The sequence below is a fragment of the Chanos chanos genome, chromosome 6 (assembly GCF_902362185.1).
Source record: "Chanos chanos chromosome 6, fChaCha1.1, whole genome shotgun sequence".
NCBI lineage: Eukaryota > Metazoa > Chordata > Actinopteri > Gonorynchiformes > Chanidae > Chanos > Chanos chanos.
Genome location: NC_044500.1, coordinates 10,565,669 through 10,589,028, shown reverse-complemented (window position 1 = coordinate 10,589,028; position 23,360 = coordinate 10,565,669). Strand labels below are relative to the sequence as shown.

General features: G+C 42.0%; 2 protein-coding genes across 2 annotated transcripts; both read right to left on the bottom strand.

Moving 5' to 3' along the window:
• Nucleotides 1-463: 463 nt before the first annotated feature.
• On the bottom strand, nucleotides 464-7,556 carry rnf168 (ring finger protein 168). The gene is made up of 7 exons (XM_030777408.1): nucleotides 7,513-7,556; nucleotides 6,182-6,595; nucleotides 5,634-5,710; nucleotides 4,716-4,886; nucleotides 4,464-4,558; nucleotides 4,297-4,372; nucleotides 464-1,574 (listed from the first exon to the last, which is right to left on the bottom strand). Exons 2-7 carry the CDS (start codon nucleotides 6,522-6,524, stop codon nucleotides 804-806), a joined length of 1,533 nt encoding a protein of 510 aa, XP_030633268.1. The 5' UTR covers nucleotides 6,525-6,595; nucleotides 7,513-7,556; the 3' UTR covers nucleotides 464-803.
• A 1,241-nt stretch (nucleotides 7,557-8,797) lies between these two features.
• Nucleotides 8,798-19,388, bottom strand: ano7 (anoctamin 7). The gene is made up of 23 exons (XM_030777994.1): nucleotides 19,296-19,388; nucleotides 18,743-18,782; nucleotides 18,089-18,237; nucleotides 17,589-17,696; nucleotides 17,029-17,165; nucleotides 16,526-16,583; nucleotides 16,295-16,405; nucleotides 15,707-15,872; nucleotides 14,784-14,874; nucleotides 14,579-14,675; nucleotides 14,347-14,490; nucleotides 13,912-14,049; nucleotides 13,619-13,717; nucleotides 13,272-13,374; nucleotides 13,036-13,147; nucleotides 12,899-12,953; nucleotides 12,532-12,629; nucleotides 12,131-12,285; nucleotides 10,866-11,071; nucleotides 10,386-10,522; nucleotides 9,953-10,043; nucleotides 9,296-9,415; nucleotides 8,798-8,956 (listed from the first exon to the last, which is right to left on the bottom strand). Exons 1-23 carry the CDS (start codon nucleotides 19,386-19,388, stop codon nucleotides 8,798-8,800), a joined length of 2,667 nt encoding a protein of 888 aa, XP_030633854.1.
• Between the last annotated feature and the right edge of the window lie 3,972 nt (nucleotides 19,389-23,360).

Below are 23,360 nucleotides of genomic sequence, written 5' to 3'. Positions count from 1 at the left end.
TATATATATATATATATATATTTATTTATTTATTTATTTAGGTCATCCAATGTTTTACCCACACTATTCTTAGCTTAACCTCTTACTTTGTTTGAATATTTGAAATGGCAGCAGAGTGTCAGTCAAACAGACCACAGTCTTCCATCTCAACCCGAGCTCTTACTCATCGTGAAGAGAGAAGCATGAGACCAAAGAGGGAAGCAGCGTGAGCTGACTTTTCCATAAAGAACATGGAACCGGAGGAAGTGTCTGAATACAGAGAAAAAGATAGATTACAAAGAAAATTCCCACTATTTCTAAACAGTTTTTGTTTTTGTTTTGAAGAATTTTACTTAGTCATCTCATGTCAAATGTATTTGGTTTCATTTACGATCACAAATGTTTCGTCATTTTTTTTCCACCAAATGATGTAGACAGACAATTGCCAAAAAGCTTCTTTTTTTTTATTTTATTCATACAAGGACAGGTTTTGATACCAACTAAAAAAAGGAAAAAAAATACAGAAGTTTAACTTTCTCTCAGAGCACACACACATTCTCAACCATTTCAGTATGTAAACACTAAGCACTGTCAGATTTTGAAATGATTAACCTTTCCTTCGCTGACATTTCATCCGGACTACGATCTCCTGACGCTCCGATTCAGAAGGCACAGAGGGGGAAACGACCGAGAAACTCCGAACTTTCAACTTTTCTTGCAAAAGTACATTCCGCATAAGGCTTTGCCAACAGTTTTCCTAGGCTGGGGGGGGGGCCAAAAATAGAGTCTGAAGCAGCAATGAAAATGCAGTGATGTGAAGAACTTCATCTGCTGAATTTGGGGAACATATCAGTAAGTGTAGTTTGCTTGCTGCCCTTCTTCCCAGGCGTGGCAGGGACGGGCGGAGCAGAAACAGGGGGTTTCTGTGGGGTCTTTCCCGGTTGCTGGGGGCCGGTGGTGGACAGTCTCTTCCCGGCTCTCTCGCTCTCCCCTTTGGCTGGCGTGGGGCCCGAGGAGCGCGCTCTCTTGGCGCCGCCGGCCTCCTCCTTGCCCGGGCCCGCCGCGTGTTTGCCGGACGCCGGTCGGGGGGGTTTCCGTCGCAGCGGGTAGCTGTCGGGCGAGCCCTTGCTCCGGTCCACCGCCCGCGTCGCCTCCTCCCGGTCCAGCTCCCTCTGGAGGCGCAGCGCCAGCTGCCGGTCCTCCTCCTCCTGCTGACGGCGGACGAGGAGGTCCTCCTCGCACTGGGCTAGCTCCTGCAGGAGAGAACCCTCTGATCTCAGCAGGTCGGACGGTGACGGAGCGTTGTCAAGCTGGGGGCACTCCGCTGAGGGGGACAAAGGCGAAGAGGGGGGGCGACGGACCTTCTGGTAGAACGGGTTGGCGTCTCCGTCCCCCTCCATGGATGAGCTTTTCCTCTTGGCCGGGTACAGGAGCCCTGTCGGGGTGGTGGGAGGCAGGGGCTCCTCTGGACCACGGGATTCAGTGTAAGACGTAGAAGGCCTGCCATAGTAGTCCAGTTCAGGCATAGCCGGGTCAGAGCTGGTATCCGCCATCTGCGGGGAGAGAAGCATCGCTGGTGGACTCAAGATGTTCTCCTAAAAGTGATGAAACATTATTACAGGAGTGGACTCTTTAGAAAAGCTTCCATTCAAAGCCAAAGACAAAGTCATAACAACTGAGGATTGTTGGGAATTTGCCTTGGTGAGCTAATACATGATACAGACAACACATAAAAGAACAGTAGTAACATTCAGCGTTTAACACACAGTATAGTACACATAAAGGTACTAAAATACTATACAAGGAAAAAATGCAAAAGAGTACACTCCTTATCTAAAACTACGGTACCGGTCCCCCTGATTGAGCTTAGGCCTGCACGATATGAGGACAAACTGCGATGCACGATAACATGGTACAATACTGCGATGATGATGACATGACTGGCGATAAATAAACAAATATTGAAGTGTGCATATTAGCTATATAGTTCCTATGTCTTTCTGCTTTAATAGGTACACTGCAAACATAGACCCAAAACATTGAATAGCCTATGACCACTCAATGACCAAATGTATCGTGTCAGTTCTGATATATAATCAATACTACATTTGCAAAAGCTAAAATAAAATGTGGGCTTTTTTTTTTTGTCTAGGTGCAGGTGTAAATAATTAGTCTAGCCGTTTAGCTCCATTCACTCCCATTCATTGAGGATTCTCTCGCGAGCACCCTGTGGGTGAATTGCAGCCAATTTCGGTACAACGCCATTAATAGGAAGTGGACAGGCTCTGTGTAGATGGGCTCTAATAATGCCATCGTTTTCAAGACCCGTGACCGATGAAATGACTCGTTGAAATACACGTGGGGAAGGCGAAAATTAATCCGAGTATCATTCATTCTTTTCATATTCAATTGAGAATCCAAAATCAGAAAATGAAAAAACAGCATTTCATTATTCGTTTATGAATCTGATACCAAAAAACAAATAATGGTGTGTTTTTCGTACTTTTGATCTTATGCTACAAAATAGGACATGAAAACGCGGACTACAGGCTGTCTATGGCTGTGTACACTGTGAACTAACTCTAATATAGTTATTGCACTACCTCTGCCGGTTTGTTTGGTTGTTTTATTGAAATTATGGCAGGAAACAACAAGCACATTTGCCAACATTTTCAGTTCAGTTCAGTTCTGGAATATTTTCAGTAGGATGATGGCATTCAGTGACTGTATATAACCAAGTTATGTTCTTATACAGCCACTTTATTTTTACACTGTCACCTCTGAACAAAGCTTTTTTTTTTTATTTGTTTATTGATATTTTAAAAAATGTTTTTATTTCATGTTTCTATCTGCAACAGAGGCTGAGAAATAAAGGTTTTAGGGAACATGGACAATTCTGTCAAGTTTTTCAGAAAACCCTCAGGTTTTAGGAGGTTGTTTCAAACAGTGCCAGGCTACAGAACATTTTTCTAGAGGGCGCCCTGTCATAATGGGTTAAATTACAACTTTATTTTTGTAATTGTATGATTTTTTTTTTCCTCAATTACAACTTTATTCTCGTAGTATTACGACCTTATTCTCGAAATCTCCGATTTTTTTTCCCCTCAATGTGACCCAAATACTCCGTCCTACTTTCGAACGTGCTTTTATTGAACAAACTGCTCTGCATGTTTTACACAGCACCTGTGTTTGTGACACATCGGCCCTCCTGAGACCAAAATAATTCCAAATAACAGATGTGCTGTACTTTTTCACCACAAGGTCTTTGTCAACCACATTTTCCTCACTCTTCTCTCCTTCCTCAGCCATCGTGCTAGCTAACCTCACAGTCGCAACCAAATTGACACCAATTTATCTGAGGGCAGCTGACAGCTAGCTCGGGCTTCGTCTGATTGGCCGAATGGTGTGAATGCGTGGCCCATGTAACCAGGGCTCCATCTGATAGGTGAAATGTTCACATGCTGAGTGCGAGTGCATGCCGCGAGTAAACAAAATGATTTTTCTTACGCACGGCGTTTCAGGCGGTCTTTTTCAATGTGTTCGTCGCGCATGTTCATATCGCGATGACGATGAAAACACGATTTATCGGTCAGCACTAATTTACCTGTGAAACTGGACCGTTCTTCAACACTTCAAATTTCTTAAACTGCCTCAGTAAATAAAATCTTTGAGGTTCTGTCTTTAAAGCCTTTTATACATTGCTACAGCGAGTAAAGTGCCAAGAAATTTCAACTCTCTCATTCACTCAAACCATCTCATCACCGTTTTCAAGTGATGGCCTGCACGGAAAAAAAAAAAAGTATGACAATATCCTTAGTATTCAAAATGTTACTTCTGTGCTTCTTATTTTGGCTACAAAAGTTCATCAGGTCAAAAACTTCTCCCCCGTATGAAGATTCATCAGATCCAGCAGTTATTAACCAAACCACAGCAGTGATGTCTGCACACTTAAAGAGTCATCATGAGCAGTACATTCATATGTAAACAAAGAAAGAATGAAGAAGCAGAAAAGGGTTAAGGGTTAGGACCCAGAAACACATTGCCTCACTGATCCTGAGCTCGATTCCTTTCTGAAAAAACAAACCTGTCTGGCACCATGGCATTAAAGCAGACCTAAAGCCCACCAGACGAGACTTGTACATACGAGAGGGGTATTCCAGTTACTCTAAAACACAGCGTGTTAAAAAAAAAAAAAAAAAAAAGGGGAACTTGTGTGTTTTCAAATATTCTATGGTACAAAAGTAGTTCATCACTTTTCAGGCAAAGAAACTGTTCTGGAGGCTCTGAAGCATCAGTTCCTCAAACAAAAGCACGAACCTTGTTGGCCATTAAGCTGGAAGAAGGACTTAGATAAGGGTCGATGGACTGTTTGTTGGACACGGGGCACAAAAATCTGGAAGGAAGACAAATAAAGTGAGAGACATTCGATTGGTACAGTCAATGTTTAAATTAATAAATAAACAAACAAACAGAACCAGACTTACTTCTCTATGTCTCCAGCGCTGGGTTTTTTCTTTTTTACTGAAGCGGCTTCGTTTGCTCTGTTGTTCCTCGGAGATTCTGAGATGGGGTTAGAATTCTGCATGTGGCAGAGAAAAGTATTTTAATTCAATGTGGCCTTTTTCATGTACAATACTGATGCATGGAAACCTATGATTCTTTGTTTTCATCTTCAACTGTTCAAAAAGGTGTAAAAGAGCCCAAGTTCTGAAACCGATCATAGTGACTGGACCCACCAGCTCTTCACTCAACAGTCTGGCCAGCCTCTCGTCGTCCTCCAGCTGTTTCTCCTCCTGCATCCTCCTCTCCTGTGCCAACCTCTCCTCCTCCTCTGCCAGGAGGCGCTGAATGTACTCCTCACTGGCCTTCCTCTCCGCCTCCTCCAGAGCCCGCTTCTCCTCCACCAGCTGTGCCAAAGGGACAGAGAAGGTGCAGCTGCCATTTAAGCTCACCCAAGTAGAAGAGAACTAATATTCATTTTAACATATAAGACTGGTTTAACAGACAATAATTAAGTCTAACACTAGACTTGGGTGCAATTTCAAAAGCGAAAATGCAGGTGTAGTCTTTAACCATAACTGGTGAAATTAAGGAGTGTCTCATATGCTCCTATGGAATGACAACAATAATACTGTTGACAGACTGTCAAAGAATCTTTGGGAAGTCTTGGGATTTGTTTTGGGAAGGGTACCTGACTGGCTCCATAATGCAGCTCTGCACCAGTGTTGATAAGTTTACAAATTGTCTGGTCATCTATATCAAATGTGAAAACCTTCTACAATAAACTCCTCAAGTCATGTTTCATTCTCCAAACGGTACAAACACATCAAAGCCTTTTATGAAGCCTTGTTTCATGCAAAACTGAGAGTCTAGCAGAGCCTGCATACTGTGACAGATACTTCTTCTATTCTATTTATGGAAACAGCTTGGCAACAAATGCATATGTGCACCCACATACAGTATATAGAGTAGAGGACGAGAGACACGGGCCATATGTACAGCAATAGGGCATAAACAGAAATACACGCGTGCCCAGCTATTGTCTGTTACGCTTTACCACAATAATAGGAGAGCCCACACAAGCTCAGTGTGAAAGGGTAAGCACAATACTGAACTGAATACCACTGCACGCACTCACAAAGGGTCATTCTCACCTTGTTAATCTGGTCCTCATATTCTTTTCTCAGCTCCCCTGGCTGGCTAACCCTCGGTCTGGAAGTCACGGTTAGAGCTGGAGAACAACCAAATCGGGTTAACAGACAGCTATGCAGTTAAAACGTACCGATAACAAACAACGTGCCCTACACAGACTGGTCACAATTACATGATAATCGAAAGCAAGCCAGGAATAAATATCATGCCTTTCAACCAGTGTTTATCCTGTTGGGGACAAACTTTACATGATATTTGCCATAAAACTTGACACTGTGACGCAGCACCAGCAGACGTCATTTGACTTATCAACAAGACCATGAATACTTGAACGAAATTTGAAGAAACTGTTCCCCCAGGCCAGGATTATGCAAACATTGCTTGGGTTGTCAGCTGATGTAAATGTGCCCAGAAATTTCCAACCTGGACAGCTTGTTCTTCACAGTGACCAATACGGTCTTGAACGAAAGAAAAACAACATGCTATTGAGAGAGAGGGAGAATGACAGAGAGCAAGAGAGAGAAATAGAGAGAGAGAGAGACACACTCACTGTTTACGTCATCATCATCATCCAGTCCATTTAACCTGCGCTGACACTGTACAGGGAAGGCATCCTGTATTCGTCTCCATAAGTCTACGTTAACCAGGCTCTTATTCCTGCCGTTCAGCCTGGCCCAGGTGGACACTCTCTTACGGCACAGAGGGCAGCATATGTTGGCCTTGTCCACCGTCTCCAGGAAGCACGGTTTACAGAAGGTGTGAGAGCAAGGCAATGTCACTGGCTCCAGGAAGATCTCCAGGCAGATGGGGCACAAGCAGTCTGCCCGTGACAGGCCCCCAGAACCCTCCTCCATGAGTCCCACCTCCACCTCCACCTCCGAAATCGGTGGCATCCCTCCTTTTTAATGTAAACAGAACACTCCTTTCTTTTAGTGTTCTCTGCGAGGCATTTAGAGTGAGCAACCTGCAAGTTCATTTATGGATTGAGACTTGATTACTTCACACTTCATACACATTGGAAGGTTTACCAGTTTATTCAAGGTGTTAAAAATACGTTGGGTAAACTGCGACGTCGTAGCTAAACATCAGTGACAGCTATGCTATTGAAGCGTCATGATTTTTTTTGCGCTTGCCGAATTGTGTTCCTAATTGAATATAATCTATGTTAGAAAAGCACAAAATGTTTTCATACAATATGTTATCCAAAATGCCAACCTTGTTTTCCAAGTCCAACACAATAATGCTTCTGTGGCCCCTGATGTCACATCGGAATTTCACACCCATCTCAAAGCTGTCATAACCAACCAAATACTGACAAGAGTTTCTAAATCCTGCTCTAAATCATCCAGAGTTCTTCTTGTTTTTGCAGTCAACTCAAGATTAGACCGGCTATATGAAGACGTTTGCTTTACATGTCAGTGAGCACGGCGCCAAAATGAGATTTGACTGAACTCTGGTTTAACATTATGTGCGCTCCAGTCCTTGCAACTGAAACATAAATGATGCACTTAGCTACCACAGACAGTAAGCAAACAAGCTAGCTTGTTTAAAATTTGTCTCCTCTGATTACTTAAATCAAGGTGCATCAAACTAATAAAACTGCTCGTGTAACACAAGCGCGAGATTATCACATACAGACGCTTAAAAGTTACGAGACTGAAGTGATCTTAAAACTTCCTCCAATTTAGCTAGCCATCTGCGTAAGTGAGCTAGCGACATGCTAAGTACCAAAACAGCAAACTGTAACGTTCAAATTATATGTACCACATACCAGTTCCCATTTATAGCACTGCCACAGAGTCCTGTTTTTTAAAGCTGGAGACATATTGAATTCTGACTAAATTTGTCCCCAATTAGGCGAATATGACAAACAAACATTACCTTATAGGCCTCAACTCTGAAAATCCCGGCAATTCTTTGGCTCTCGTCACTGAGACCAAGAGCGCATGCTCTGTGAAGTCGCGCATGTGTGATAACTGATTTACAGTTTGTCACGTCTTATAATAAACATGAAAATATATTATGATGTCTTCCCTTTTTCCAAGTATTCCTGATTTCTAGTCAGTATTCATGTTGTACCGATAACGTCGGGCATTCGGAAGAACGTGCAGGAAAAGTATGCAATGCTTTTGACAACTATGAACTATGAGGCAACAGAGGAGTATTGTTTTCACGGCTGGCGACTAAGTTTACAAAGGTATTAATTTGTTACGTGTCATATGAATTAAACTGTAAAAGCAAAAACGACTTCTCCTGTGTGGAGACTGATCCATACTGAAAGAACATCACTATATGTTTGATAAGGATAAGGACTCAGAATTCACGCACTTCAGTTACTTACATAGTCATTTAAATGAATCTGTATGTAAAACAAATTCATTCACAGTTATAAAGCGTATCCCGCAAGAGAATGATTAAACAGAAGTGTTTTGGTATAAAAGTTTTATTGTGTCACTTTATCAGGTGGTATAAAAGCATTTTTAAGAAATGTGACAGTTCGCCGTTACAAGAGATAAAGTCCGCCAAAATATATCCTCTATATAAACTTGAAAATGTAAAACATTTCGTAAAACAGCGTGTGTGTCTTCAGCAGTGTCAATAAATTGGTCAATTGCGAAGCGACTGTGGATCATTTACGTTATGTAGTCACAGTACAGAAATGTATGCCTTCATGTGCGGTTTCATCAGAAATATTAGCCGTTTCCGATGGCCACGACTGTTTCATTAAGCCATGTTCTTAACTTAATACTATCTCTACCACCTTTGTCCGTCATTCACTCATACTGTAGAAACTGTAGCTACAACAGTCACGAGAGGGAGCCACTGTCCACAGTACTAACTTTGAAAAGGCTTTACTGTTAACAGCGAGCAGATCCATGGAGCGCACTTCAGATCCAAAAAAGACGGTATTAACTGACTAACTTTATAGAGTACAATATTCTGAGATATCAGTTCTGAACCTCCTGCTAAGAGAAATGGGCCAGTAAGACTTTCCATGAGGGCTTTGCTTTCATTTGGCTTTGTCGATGTGTACTAGGTCTCTTCTCAGATTTTTATTAAGACAGGATCCAGGAGTGACGTGTATTCCCGTAGTTCGCCACCTCCCTCACAGTAAACACAATTTTCATATTATAAGATTCTACAGTCTTTTCAGCAAAGCCTGTCGTCAAGACGACGTCTTTTCGTCATCATCTGGAACATGTGTCAGTTTAGAACGGGAAGAGACAGGAGTAGAGGAGGGTGTTACGGAGCTCTGCGGTTTTCCTCTGTACCGCAGGTCAGTTGATTGTTTCTCCCTCTCGTCCATAACCACCTTGGCCAAGGACTGCGCAGAGATAGCGACAAGACAATAAATGAGGAAAAAAAATGAGTGACAAGAATTTCTACAAAGCAGAGCGGGAGGCATATTCAGGTGCACAGCTTAAATTTCTACATTCAGTATTAAACTGTGCTAAATCTATATCTTGCAGCCAGCTGTCTTTTTTTTTTTTTTTTTAAAGTCCACCTAGCAGGTTAAGGAGAAGATTTTATGGAGAATCTTCTGTTCTGTGAAAGCCCTGTCAAAGGTACACGCGCAGATGCACAAAATACAAGGTAACAGAATATAGTGATTATATGCATGAAATCATATAGGCTCCTCAGAGGTTTACGTGGGTTACCACACCTGATTCTCTGCCAAAGCCTCTTTAGCCATGTAATGCTCCCTCTTTATTTTTATCTCCACCTCTTCTGGCATGTCTGGAACCATCCAATCAATCAAACGCCCGATGAAGAACACTAAATGCTGATTAAAGGAAACAGAACTTGTGTGAGAAAGATGTTGACACAGAAGGGCGAAGGCGGAAATGTTAAAACAATCAAACTGTTATAAAATGTTATAAAATTAGCCTGTGCAGATGTTTTATCAAGCACCAGGAACCAAATGAGTGTTCATGGAGTTTGTAGTCAATATCAAATGTAAATATATGTTCTACTGTAGTCCATAATCTGTGTGAAAGGCCATCCCGTGCTCATAGGCACAATGCTCTGATAATTATTAAAGCAACACATTTATGCAAATTAAGAAGCTGCAAGAAAATAGTTCGTTTTTTTTTTTTTTCATTGTTCCATCGACCATTGGATCTCATTACAGAAGACCTTGCTACCAGCGTTTCAATATGAGCAGGAAACCAGATCCATATTCAAATGTATCAACACACCATTTAGTCAAATAAAAGTCAAATTAACTTAAGTTTTTTTATGTATGTATCTATGTAGTTAAAATCACTGTATTGAGCAAATGCCAACATGAAATTTCAGTGTCAGTAAAAATGGCAAACACCTCAAATATAATGACGAAAGTCAACCGTATGGCTAAAAGGTGAAAATACTCAGGCAGGTGATGTCCCTCTTCATCCCTCAGGCCTCGATACCTATGAATAAAAAAACGCATAAACATTCTTAAACTCCCCATAAATGAACAAGACAGAGTTTCTTCTCTGTTTGTCAACTCCATCATCATTCCACATAGGGGAAGATACTAGTGTCATCACATTTGTAAAGCCTTCCATTACCCTGAGCTGGTTTTAATGTGGGTTTCATATGGATTTATTTCAAGGTATCCAACAAAGTAGTCATTACTCGCAAAGTCTTTACGGAAGAACTATAGATCACATTTTTAGGGAACAGGCTACTTAAAACAATATGACAATAACAGCCTCTGTACTATTATGGGGTGCCATATCTGCCCTCCGCCGTCTCCGAGTGCCATATACCTGCATTCCGTATGGTTCCTGGTGAAGTTATGTGGTGCGACAGAGAGAGTGAAATTGATGTAGCCTTCCAGACTACCCCTGGTGTAGCGGTAATAGAGGCGGGGGAGGAAGTCTGATGTGAAGGCGATCAGGAAGGCCTAGTAAAGGAACAGGACGTCAACTACGCCTAAACAGGAAGCCGCCCACTCTCGTTATTAAGGTACACGAACAGAGTTTAAGGATATCACATAAACAACAAAAGCTTTTTCGGCAGAAAACTCCAGGAAATCAATCAACTTTTTTTTCTTCACGACTGTCGCCTTGGATTTGCTCATGACGTGCTTAATTATCATCACCGCACCATTTCCCAAACAGATGGCTCCCAAATCTAATGGAGGTGTCAGAAGTCGCGGAAAAACTGCAGGAGGAAACGTGATTTTTTTTTTTTAAACCATCTTTTTCATTTGAAAACGTCAGCGTTTTCAAAGCGAAGTCACTCACGTTGCTGATGACGGCCAGGTAAGTGATGACCTGTAAGATGGTGAGCCAGATGCCGATATCCTGCGCTCTCTCCGCCACGGGCCTGCGGTACTCGCACACAAACTTCTGCGCGTCCAAACGGACCTCCACCCAGTTGTTTACCAGTGCAAAAAACGGAGCCAGCGGGCACGCTGCCACAAAGATGGTGATGAATCCAAACTGCAGCACTGTAAAACGGGAGACGCGGGACAACATGAACCTGATATATATATATATATATATATATATATATATATATATATATATATATATATATATATATATATACGGCTAAGGAAGTCAGGAAAGTTAAATGAAAGTGGAGATGATATGATCAGGAATACAGTGAGGATGATGGAAATATTCAGTTTGTATGTTTGAAAGATCTTATCAGTCTTGTGATGTGAACTTATGTTATTTATTTAGTTGCTTATTCAAATTTGCAAGATAAAAGGTGAATATCTTACAAGACCTCCTCTAAAGCATCCGATAACATCATATTTAGTATAAATATATGATATGGTATTTTGCAGGCACTTTAAAGGATAGGGATTTGCTACTTATTCACTGTCCCAGACCAACAAGTAAATGAGCAGTAGTGATATTATTCAAGGTCCAGTGAATCTGATTAGAGTGCAACAACACAGAATCCTTTTTTACTTCTTGTAACATTACTTAGTGTAATTTCAAAGCACAGTAGCGTGAAACCTAATGCAAAAACAGAGCATAATTCAAGCAAATCACTGCTCCAAAGGGGAAAGTGGACCACGTTTTAATTAGCCATACAAAAATCCATAATATCTAAAGTGATATGAACGCATGAGACAGTGTATAATTTGGGTCACCTATATTACCGAAGCGCCTAAGATAGGATGACAGGCAATGTACTAATTTATCATGTTAGGATAGTGACCTAAGAGACAGGAGCAGTAACAAGCTCTTATGGAGCATTCGTAATGTATACTGAATGGCTTGACATCATTAGACTTATTAGAGAAAAGCAGAGCAAACTACACAATCGTCAGGGTCTCAAAACATACTTGGCACACTGCAGACATATAGGCAAAGATAACTGTAAGCAGAGTTAATATGGCACAGCTGAAATAATCTTTGAATGAAACTAATTCAAACCCATTTATTTTTTTTTAGTGGGAGGTTGGCTTGTCATGGAAATGTTTCCCACACGAAACCACCGCTTCATTCAACGTCACCGACACAGAAAGAGAAAAATGTCCAGACCGACTCACCCATTTCCAGGTACTCATCAAACAGTCCCTCACACAGCAGCAGCCGGTAGTCCCTCTCCCAGGGTGTGGCCAACTCTCCGATCTCTAAATCACCCCCCGCCCCATCAACCTGCACTGGACGAAGCTTACGCTTCTGCCACCACGCTTTCAGCTTTCTGTGAAGGGAGAAAGCGAGAGATAAATAAATACACCAGCAGAGAGAGAGAAAGAGAGAGAGAGAGAGAGAGAGAGAGGGAGAGAGAGAGAGAGAGAGGGAGGGAGAGAGAGAGAGAGAGAGAGAGAGAGAGAGAGAGAGAGAGAGAGAGGGAGAGAGAGAGAGAGGCTCTAATAATGTTGAATAATAATAATTTGTATCGTTAAACAACAGAGAGGGAAGTGGTGTTAAGGAAACACCAGCTTACGGTAAAACAAACTCCTGAACATTGTTGATGATTTGTTTTCCAACCATGATGACCAGCAACTCCTGGGCAAGTTCAATTAGACAGCCTGCGGAACCGCACTAAAGACAGCATGGACAACGCAAACAGTGCACAGCACATGAACATTACACACGCTCTACACAGCCGATACACCAAACTCATTAGCACGCATGCACACACACGCACACACACACACATAGTATTTACTCTTCACTGAGTACATTGAGACATTTTTATATCACCAAACATATTTAATGTCTTTCTAAAATCATCAGCTAAACCGCACAGTGACAGATTAACAGTTTTTTTTTTTTTTTAATGGTTCAGACATCCTGAAATAACTACTCACATCCTCATTCCGGATTCCTAAGAGTGAGTAGTAGTTTCCAGGGTGACCAACAAACCTGAAAAAATACCATAGAGGATTTAGCGGTTGCTTTAATGACCTGTATATTGTGTTGTAACTCGCGTTTAGTGACCACTTACCTGCCCTTGAAAAAAGCAATGTAGACCGGAGAGGAGTAGAAGTTGACAAACTGGAAAATGAAGACCTTGAGAATGTAAGCGTCTTCATATTTAGTCTGAGTGCGATGCATTTCTTTTGCAAAAGAAGAAAGGTGAAGAACAACGTAAACCAATGACACAAAGTCTGTAAAAGGAAGCGCACGTTCATGTGTGGATGCATGCGTGTGAGAGAGACAGAGAGAGAGAGAGACCCTTACCCCATCTTGTCAGGATCTGGGCTAAATACATGTACAGCCGAGAAAGCATCAGGATTACGATCAAGTTAAGGATGGAACCAGTGAGACTGGCAATCCTCCCAGCCTGTAAGAGCAGAGAATGCACAGTGCCAGTATCAGCCAAAGACAGGCACTCAATCAACTTCTGCCATAACAACAAGATGCCCTTCACTAAGACATATCAGGGAAGTTCCACATGCCATATCTTTCCTCAACACCTCTGTATCTGCACAAATACAAATGAACACCTATGTAATCACAGTGACTGAAATAACTAATCTAGTCATGGTCCAGTTAGGCAAAAATCTTAATTAGCCATGATAACTCACAGAAAAGATGAAGAAGGAACTCTTTGATCTGGAGATGATGATGCTGAGGATAGTCCGATAGAGGATGATCGCGATTAGGAACATCAAGACAACAGAAACCTGTAAGGATCAGAGGTCAAAGTGAATCATAGATGTGACATGACATCTCACTTGTCAGGAGATCTGGATGTTTGGAACTCCAACGCTGATGCTGGATTTAACACATTCCATTTCATACTGTGGCATTCTATCCAAAGTTTATCAAATGCAGTGGAACCTGTTGAGTCTAGCAGCAAGAAGCACTTCCGTCTTACCATCAAGATGATGACCATGTTGCCGGTCAAGGTGCGGTTTAATCGTCGTCTCTCAGGAAAGTAGGGTTCCTCAGCACCTGTCACAGGGTTACGCACGGTCATCGGAGCCATGGCTGTGAACTCAGGCCTAGGTCGCTCCTAGGTGGAGATGTTGCATGAGTGAAGGCAGAAAATGATTAGCCTTTGCCTAGATCCAGTCTAAGACATCTATTTCACAGAAATGACAGTGATTGCAAAACTGATAATTACTATTAACATTTTGTCCGTGAACTGGGGCTGTATAAGTCAGAATTTGAGAAACCGAGCCTGTCCTATCCTATCATTATGAACATAGACCAACCCATGTCCCGAATTAGAAGAACGTTCCAGCATACACAAACTCCGAAAACTATTTGTACCACCCAGATTTAATATAGCTGTTGTCTGATGGGTCACCTCAACTTCCTCAAACTCAGAGCAGTCCCACCGGTGGGAGAGGATGGCACTGGTGCGTTTCCAATACTCCAGGAAGGTTACTGCCCACAGAGACATGAAGATACTGAAGAACACTGTTCCTCCGTTGTCAAAAAGCAACCCAGCCTGTTATAATATGAGACGTACACTGTGTATAGAGACATGAGCAAATTCACATGCATCTCACAGTTTACGTATGTAAACAAAGACACACCTGATAAGAAGTGCAGATGCTTGAAAGGTTCCAGTAGTTGCAGATGTTGCAAAGGGGGCACATTCTGAAGTCTCCTCCACTGTCACAAAGCTCTCGCCTACGGAAGACACATGGGCATGAGTCAGAAAACGGGTCGGCTCAAATTTGGAGCTTGTTATTTTTTTATTATTATTAATTTCTCCTAATTGGGATCTCCGATACTCACGCAGGCACATCTATGATTACCAGCCAGATTCCAAACAAGGACACAACAATGCCAGTAACAGCAGTAGGTAGCAACCATCCAGTGTAGAACCCTACAGAAAAAGAGAGGGAAAGATGGAGGGAGGGAAAGGAAAGTATTGGGGTGAAAGGAAAGACAGACTACATGGACAAAAGTTCAGATATGATAATATGCGTGATATCAAGACACAGCACGAGTTGTCATATTTCGGTAGGTGAGTTCTAAGAAGTGTAGTTTACAAGTCAGTCACATACGATACTGGTGTCCAAACCTCCTCTGAGTGGTTTACTTCCCAGAGGTGTTTTGTATCAGCCCTAATCTTATAAATATGGCTTCAGCACATCTGACTGAGGTGAGTCAGAAAATCCATTGGGATACCAGATCCCAAGAGATTGGGTTGATGGCTGATGCAAGATAGAAGTGGACTCAATGAGAGAGCTCAGTTTCAGCTACAATTTACAAGCAATATTTGCATACAGGTAAGAGTTAAAAGACTCAGTTTTCACACCAGATGCCAACAGAATCCAGATGCTTGCCCTTTCGTCTGTACAACTGGAGCTTATTGGAAGTTTTGCAAGTAGTGACCTAGTGCCCGTAAGCTCACTGTGTAATGATCAGTACATTTAAGAGAAGGTAACTGCACAACAGTGGTTCTCAACTTCAGTCCTGAGGACCCCCTGTCCTGCACGTCTAACTCTTCATCATCACAGTCAGTTGCTCTAAGCTCAGGACTGACACACCTGATTCTCACTGATCGATGAACCATCGAGCCCTCGATTAGCTCAATTAACCGAGATAAAGAAGAGTTATAAAACAAAGACGTGCAGGACATGGTTGGTCCTCAGAACCCCGGGCTTGAGAACCACTGCCCTAGAAGACTGGACCCTGAAAACGTTGAGCCATACCCAGCCAGGCAAAATACAGTGCAATCTTCTCTCCAAAATACTCGCGAATGTGATCCAACGGCTGATACTTTCTCCAGCAGCCCCAGCGCGCCCAATACTGATGCAGAATTTGTCGAAGACTCAGCGACTTGGGGTCCACCGTACCCTTTGGCATCTCGTACGGACCCTGGAAAGCAACGTTCCCAGAGAGAGAGAGAGAGGGAACTCAGACATTTTGATTTATTTGTTGACAGTACCAGATAGAAACGAAGCATGAAGAAGAGTGGGTGTTTTGCATCTTTTGCTCTATACAAAGTAGGCTGGGTAGTGAGTTAAACACTACGTATGTACGTTAGCACGGTCATGAAATATCTATGTAAAACAACCACTGCATCGATAACCACTGACCTCCGTCGCTGCTGAGTGTATTTGAATACATTTTGTCTTTTCTGCGGCTTCAAAATAGAAAATGGCTCTTGATGGTACACATATTGGTTATGGGGAATACGACAGCGTTTAAGGAACTGCGGTGAAAATGAGCAGGCAGTGATCCTTAAAGCACCTGTAAGAACTCAGACGCTGTTATGATGACAGTGAGTTTAATCTTACCTCATGCAGAGGGTAAGCAGCCGTGAAGACATTTTCACTGACCAGTCTGGCCACGCCCACCTCACCCCTCTTCAGCACCCCATACTGAGTCCGGGACAATATCTCATAAAGCTGGAACACAGGGACAGGGGCTGATACTCTAACTTGAACTGTTTATTCTGTTGATCCTCCTCATACCATTGAGAGCTGGTTCTCCAATGTGCTATAAATGAGAGGACTGTACAGACTCACAATTTGGTGTCTCTGAGTGGTCTTGAAGAAGGTGTCCTTGTTTTCATTCCCCAAAAACCTACAAGCACATATGAATGTTTCGCTAAATGTGGATGGACGTGTGTGTGTGTGTGTGTGTGTGTTTGTGTGTGTGTGTGTGTGTGTGTGTGCGCATGTGTGTGTGCCTGATTCCAGGCAACCGTTTTGAATGTTTACCCTTAAGGGTTAACAAATACAGATGAGGGCTCTGTGCAAACGAGTCACAGGTCACAGTGTAAATTCAGTGTAAAAGCCTCAGGTGCTATCCAAGACACATGACTAAGACACAGCACCTGAAACCTGTTTTGTATTTATTTTTCTTTCTACTGTGTCACAACCAGTACGTTTACTCTTTCTCCACATTGTAACTGGTCAGTGAAGTTAATGAAAATGGATAGTTTTCCCTCCTGAAGCTTTCTTTCGTTTTAACTAGCCTGTTGTTCAGAGCCGTGGGATTCATAAACAGTTCAAAAAGCGCACGGTACCTCTCAAGCTTGTTGGTGCGGAACTGACAGGTGTAGTAGTCTGGTGGAGGGTTGGGCACCTCTTGAGCCATGATGTTGGGGATACCGCATTTGTCTAGGACCTTCGCTGACCAGTTAGATGTTGGGGTAGTCACCACCTATGGCAGAGAGAGAGAGAAAGAGTTGATTTCACTCAGTAAGCTAGAGTGAATCACCTGTACTATGTAAACATGTATCGTAATTTCAAACTACACACAGACAGTTGCTTTGTCAAAACAAAAACAGTGACGTGTTTAAACTCATTTAAATGTACTCCCACCTTAAAAACAAGTATGTTTTTCCTCAAACAAAACCAAATAGAACAACTCCTGTTAAGATAAAACCAGCCTCGTGTTCCAGTTGGTTTAAACGAGTGTCCGTCAGGGTACCGGTGGATCTCTGACTCACTGTGTGTTTAGATGACACTGGGGGATTTTGATATGCATTTACGCGTAGTCAGAAAGACAGTGTGACTTTTTCTGTGCCGCTGGGTATGTCACACATAGGTCTCAGTGGGTCAGAGTGTCTGGTGAACTACTCACTTGCAGCGGCACTCGCAGGCTGATCTCCTCAGCATAGTAACACAGCACACTCCACGGGGCGTTGAGGAGCACAAAGGTGATTTTGGTTTTGCCTTGCTGTACTTCCCTCTGAAAATGACACACAAAGAGACAAAACACATCACATTCTGAATGTCTGAGATAAGGCAAACACCCCCACCCCATTTTTTTAAACGGTGGGCTGGGTGGGGGGGGGGGAGTGTTTACTGTAACATGTTCGCATTCTTTAAAGCAGGATGCTCTACTGGACATTCACCCCTTTGATGTTTGATTGTCTTCAGGCAGTGTAAGAGACATGCATTGCGTACGCGGTCAACTCACACCAAGCTGAGCTACGGTGCCGCCAGTCAAACCTATTGAAATGTAAACTCTCTTACAGCAAATGAGTGACCACAGTCAATACTGACACGGTGCTTCTTCACAAAACCATATCCCAGAGCAGTGGTTCTCAACCCCAATGTAAAACGGATGCTGTAACTCACTGTTTCCTGTTTGATGCCCGACGTCCGCAGACGGGACAAGAACTCTGTCCTCCATTTGGTGTGTGTGTCATGAACGCTGTGAGTGGATTTGTCCTCTGCCTCTCCAGGTTTAGGTACACTCAGAGTTTCCTCCCACACTAACACAAAATCTGGCAAAAAAAAGGAAAGAAACTGCGTGTTACGTTGTTTACACACAATGTGTGATTTAAAATATTTCACATGTAAAGGTGGGACAGTACATTCTCTCTAGAACGTCAACAAGAGCAAAGGCTGTTCATGAAAACATAAAAACGCATTTACAAAATCTTTCTCCCTGTGAACGTATGTAGATCTATCTATCTATCTATCTATCTATCTATCTATCTATCTATCTATCTATCTATCTATCTATACATACATACCAGAAATTCCATTTCCTTTCCATTGTCCAAGCAGTCCATGGGGCATTAGATGTCTTTAAAGACTTAGCAGATGCAAAAATACAGTCATGAAGAAAGGAAAATATGCAGTCATTTCTCTCTCAGTTTTCTCTCACCTTCTCCCACTCTCACACTCTTCCTCTGCCTCTTTCTATTTCTATCTTTCTAACTCTTTCCCTTTCCCTCACACACACACATATTCACACGCTCATTATAATCTTTCATCGATACTCACCAATGCGTGTGACCCCATCACTGAAGACATTTCTGTCTTTCTGAAGAGCTCGAAACATCTGTGAAAAGCGAACAGACTGAGTACCCACTGTGACTCTGAACAGCACTCCGCTTTACCACACTGTCCGCCCCACTGCCAGGTTCTTAGACCAGCAAAGGGAGGAGCAGGATTCAAATTCTCTGATTACATTTACTTCAGGAAGATCAAACGGACAGGCAGGGGAGAGGAGAGATGGGGCAGGGTACAATGAACATTTTATGTGCTAAGTTTTTATATTGGGATTTTTGCTTCTCTATAATACTTGAACTCTCAGTACTGTATATAAAAGCAACTATACAGGGATATACTCTTGTACATAACACACACACACACACACACACAGCCACATAAAGACACACGTGCACACACATTTGCACACACGCACACACTCATATGCATGGCCACATGATGACACATGTAAGCACACACACACGCTCATTTTCATGGCCTCATGAAGACGCACGTGCACACACACACACACACACACACTCTTTGGAAGTGGCCCGTCTCGTACCTCAGAGTCCATGGTTCCGTAGGTTTGATCAGACATTTCTGAGAGACCAATGAGGGTGGAACTGTCATCATCATTCCTCTTACTCTTCATCATCATCACGCCGCAGGAGCCAACACTCCCCTTCCTCAGTCAACCTCTAACGAGCACCACCTTGAAACCCACACACAAACACGTGTACACACATACACACATCTAGGAGTACTGAGTGAGTTAAGTCTATAAGTCAAATATATTATCTCTTATTCACTTGCATTTTTTAACTTGCACAGAATCCAAAACCTTGCTGACCAATTTAGATCCTTGTTACGAATCAATGAAGTTTTATTAATGCTAACAGGTGCAAATGATATATGCAAATCTGCCGGACAGTAATACAGAAGTCATCAATGATAACTGAACCTAAACTGAGTAGTACTCTTTACCAAACATAAAACATGCCTCAGCTACTTCTGCCAAGGCTCAAACAAACAAAGAGTGAACAGTGTGCTTTTCGTCAGAAAAGACAAGTTCATTAATGCTGGACGCTTCATTACAGAGGTAATAAGTGAACATGTCACATGCAAGCACCAAAGACTGTGACCTAATTAAACCTGTGGGTAAACATAACAAATGTGTGTAGATCCCCAAAAGAACCCTAGTCCCCGGAAGAATAAAATCCCTGATGTCACACAGTGTCACGAACAGAAAGGACGGCAACGCAAGCACAAAAACAGAACCAGCCACGCAAGTAACTCCACACAACAGATGTACTAAAAGAGCCAGAAAACATCCTGAGATACTGTACAAAATGCAACATGTTAACCCGAGAACTATTTCTCCTGTGATCGGGGTACATCTCACCTGTCCTTTGGGATAGATGTGTGTGAGGCTAAACAGACATTAATAGCTGTCTAATGGAAATACAGGAGAATTCTCTAAAGAAGGGTTATTGTTCAAAGCCAAACCATGGGAATGGGCATCCCCACATTAAGGTCAAAGATTTCAGACATATTTTGCACTCTTAACACCAAAAAGAGAACATCAAGCACAACTCTGTATCATTCTCTGCATTCATCTTAGGATCATTAGTATCAGCAAACACACATAGATGAAAATACATTATCTGTGTACAGTACATGGGTTCATTAGCGCAAAAAGCCTGAACAATGACACCTTAAGACTCTACTGATTTCTTGAACAGAAATTAAGGAATAATCAAAAAGATTCCTTTCAGGAATAATCAAAGTGACAGCTAGAAAGATTCATTTTAAGTCCTTAAATGACTGAATTCAGCTGATGCTATCTATGACATGGCTAAGCTGTAAAAGTCTGCTAATTTTCTTATCCATAAACTGTCCAACTGCCCGGTTAGCAGGTCCGTCATGTGCCACTGCATGACTGCATTATTCACATTAGGTTGCAGTATTCAAGTAATGCACAATGTCATTCTGGCTGACAGAGAGCTCACCCTAGTGTAGCTACAGTGGCAGTTAAACAATACTGTCTTCCTTCAAAACTCACTGACTTAAATTCTTACCTTCCACAGTGCAGGGCCATGTTCACAACTGCTGAGTCCTTCTCTCTCTCTCTCTCTCTCTCTCTCTGTCTCTCTCTCTCTCTCTCTCTCTCTCTCTCTCTCTCTAACAGTTCTGCTGGGCCTCTCCTATACCCTCACCTCTCTTTTTTCTCTTACCTTCACTCCTCCTCTGTCTTCTTCACTTGTTCACCATTCTAGTTGCAGTGGTTGTAGAACTCCAGTGCACTGCTCAGTTTTTAAAATGTCCTTTGGGTTCTTAATGGACCCGATAACTCTTCCACTCTCCGTTTCCACAGCTGCTAAAGGATATAGCACTCAGCACAACACTCCCTGAGAGAGGAGATAAGGCTGAGAGGGAGGGAAAAGGAGCAAGTGATGCAGAGAAGGAAGGAGAGTTTGTAAAGTAAGAAATTCTGTTTGCTCTTAAGGAGGAGTCTCTCTCTCTCTCTCTCTCTCTCTCTCTCTCTCTCTGTCCCTCTGAGTTTCTGTTGGACCTCTCCTATATCCTCACCTCTCTGTTTCATTCACTCACTCACTCTCTTTCTTTCTCACACACACACACATACATACCTCCTGTTCCTCGGTCCTCTGGAAAATGTGAATAATTGCAGTTTAGTATTCGTAACTATATCCATAACTATACATTTTTTAAACTTGGGACTTTGATTGAGCGCTGTCGTGTTTTTAAACATCATGACAGTGTCGTAGCACTTAAACCACACAATTCGAAGAGTTCAGCTTCCCCCGTTTGAGAGAGCGGACACACACCTGCGTATTATTTTAGTACAAAATCCTCTCGGTGCTTTACTGCCCCCCTCTGGAAAGTGTGCGTAATTGCGTTGACCATAATGCATAACAAAGCAACCTGTTTAGTTTGCTGCAGCCCACTTGAAAAACGTGTAAACAGCAGAGTTATCTGCAGGGCGGACTGATGCATGTTTTTTTTCTTCCTTTCTTTCGTTATTGTTTATTGCAATTAATTGCTGTGTCGGTCAGTTGTAGAACACTCCTATACAGAATTTCAAGTTGCAGTAAAAGTCCAAATAGAACCTTACACGGTGCTTGTGGGATACCTTCAAATAGTTCAGCCTCACCGTTTTACTGGCCTCCATTTGTAATCGCTGGACTTTCCTTTCTGTTTCGTTTTTTTGGTTTCGAAGTAAACAGGTATACGGAATCTAAGACTGCTGGACCGAAGGTAGGATTAATATGAATAAGAGGACAAATGAAAAATAAGCAGCGAATTTTAGATTTCATTTTAACTTTTTACCATCCTTTTCAAATTGTGTACATTTCTCGAAGCTAGGACCAGAACGGACAAAATGGACCAGTTATTTCTGAGCACGATTTTGGCGATTCTCGTTACTCTTGGAATAGTGATCATGATTTGGGTGACCTGCATTCTGAGCAGACGAGGTAAAACACTACCACATTTGGCACTGAGAGATTCACCTGTAGTTTTTTTCAGCAGCCAACATCTAGAGGAATTACAAATAAATGTTAACTTGTATGCTTCGATGTTTCAATTTACTTTCTCTCTGCCCTCAAAGGAATTGCTCCAGGTGGTAAGTTGTCAACACGACATTCGACTCATCACTCTACTTAAACGATGTCCAGGATAAAACCTTCGAAGTTTTAATTATGATAAAACTTTATATTTGCAATGTTGTACTTTCAGTTTCTAATCAACTGTACGTATTCTGTACTATTTTTTCCATTAACAGGCGTTACTGGCTCTATTGTACATTACATTCCATCAGGATCTACGTCAAGACCTCAAGACACACTCTATCACATCAGTCTGTCGGACAGATATCAAAGCGTGTCTCTCTTAATTTAGGGATAGACAGTGGTCGTGTGCATCTACCATTTTACACCACTAGGGGACCGAGGAAAACCAGAACACCGACTCACTCACTCATTATCTAAGCTGCTTATCCTAATCAGGGTCACGGGAAAACCAGAACACTGACTTGTATTTGATAGTTAAAGCAGAAACAGTATCATTCCTTCAAAACATTGTTGGGCCTTAACGACAGAATGATTCAAATTAAGTCTCGTGCGGTGCGTTTGTTCGTGTAACAGAGACTATCGGTATGCGAGCGAACTAAAGCAGCCTAATGCGTGATGGACGAAACATTGTAAGACAAAATCAAGCAGGAGTAAGTCGCATTATCATAATACGGTATTGACTGTGTTTTAGAAATCCTGTACTGTGTGTCATTTGTTACTTGAGTTTGTTACTCTTTCATTTTCACTTCCACTCAGAGAGAGAAAGACCTTAAATACAGAGGGACAATCTGATATATGTTGTGTGTATATATATATATATACATACATACATACATACATATATACACACACACACACACACACACACACACACACACACACATATATATGTATGTATGTATGTATGTATGTATGTATGTATATAAATAATATTTGCAGTAAATTATAAATTATGAGAACATATTAAATTACATGCTTTACAAGGTTTTTTTTTTTTTACCTTTTTATAGAACTTATATTCATTAAGACAGGGCAAA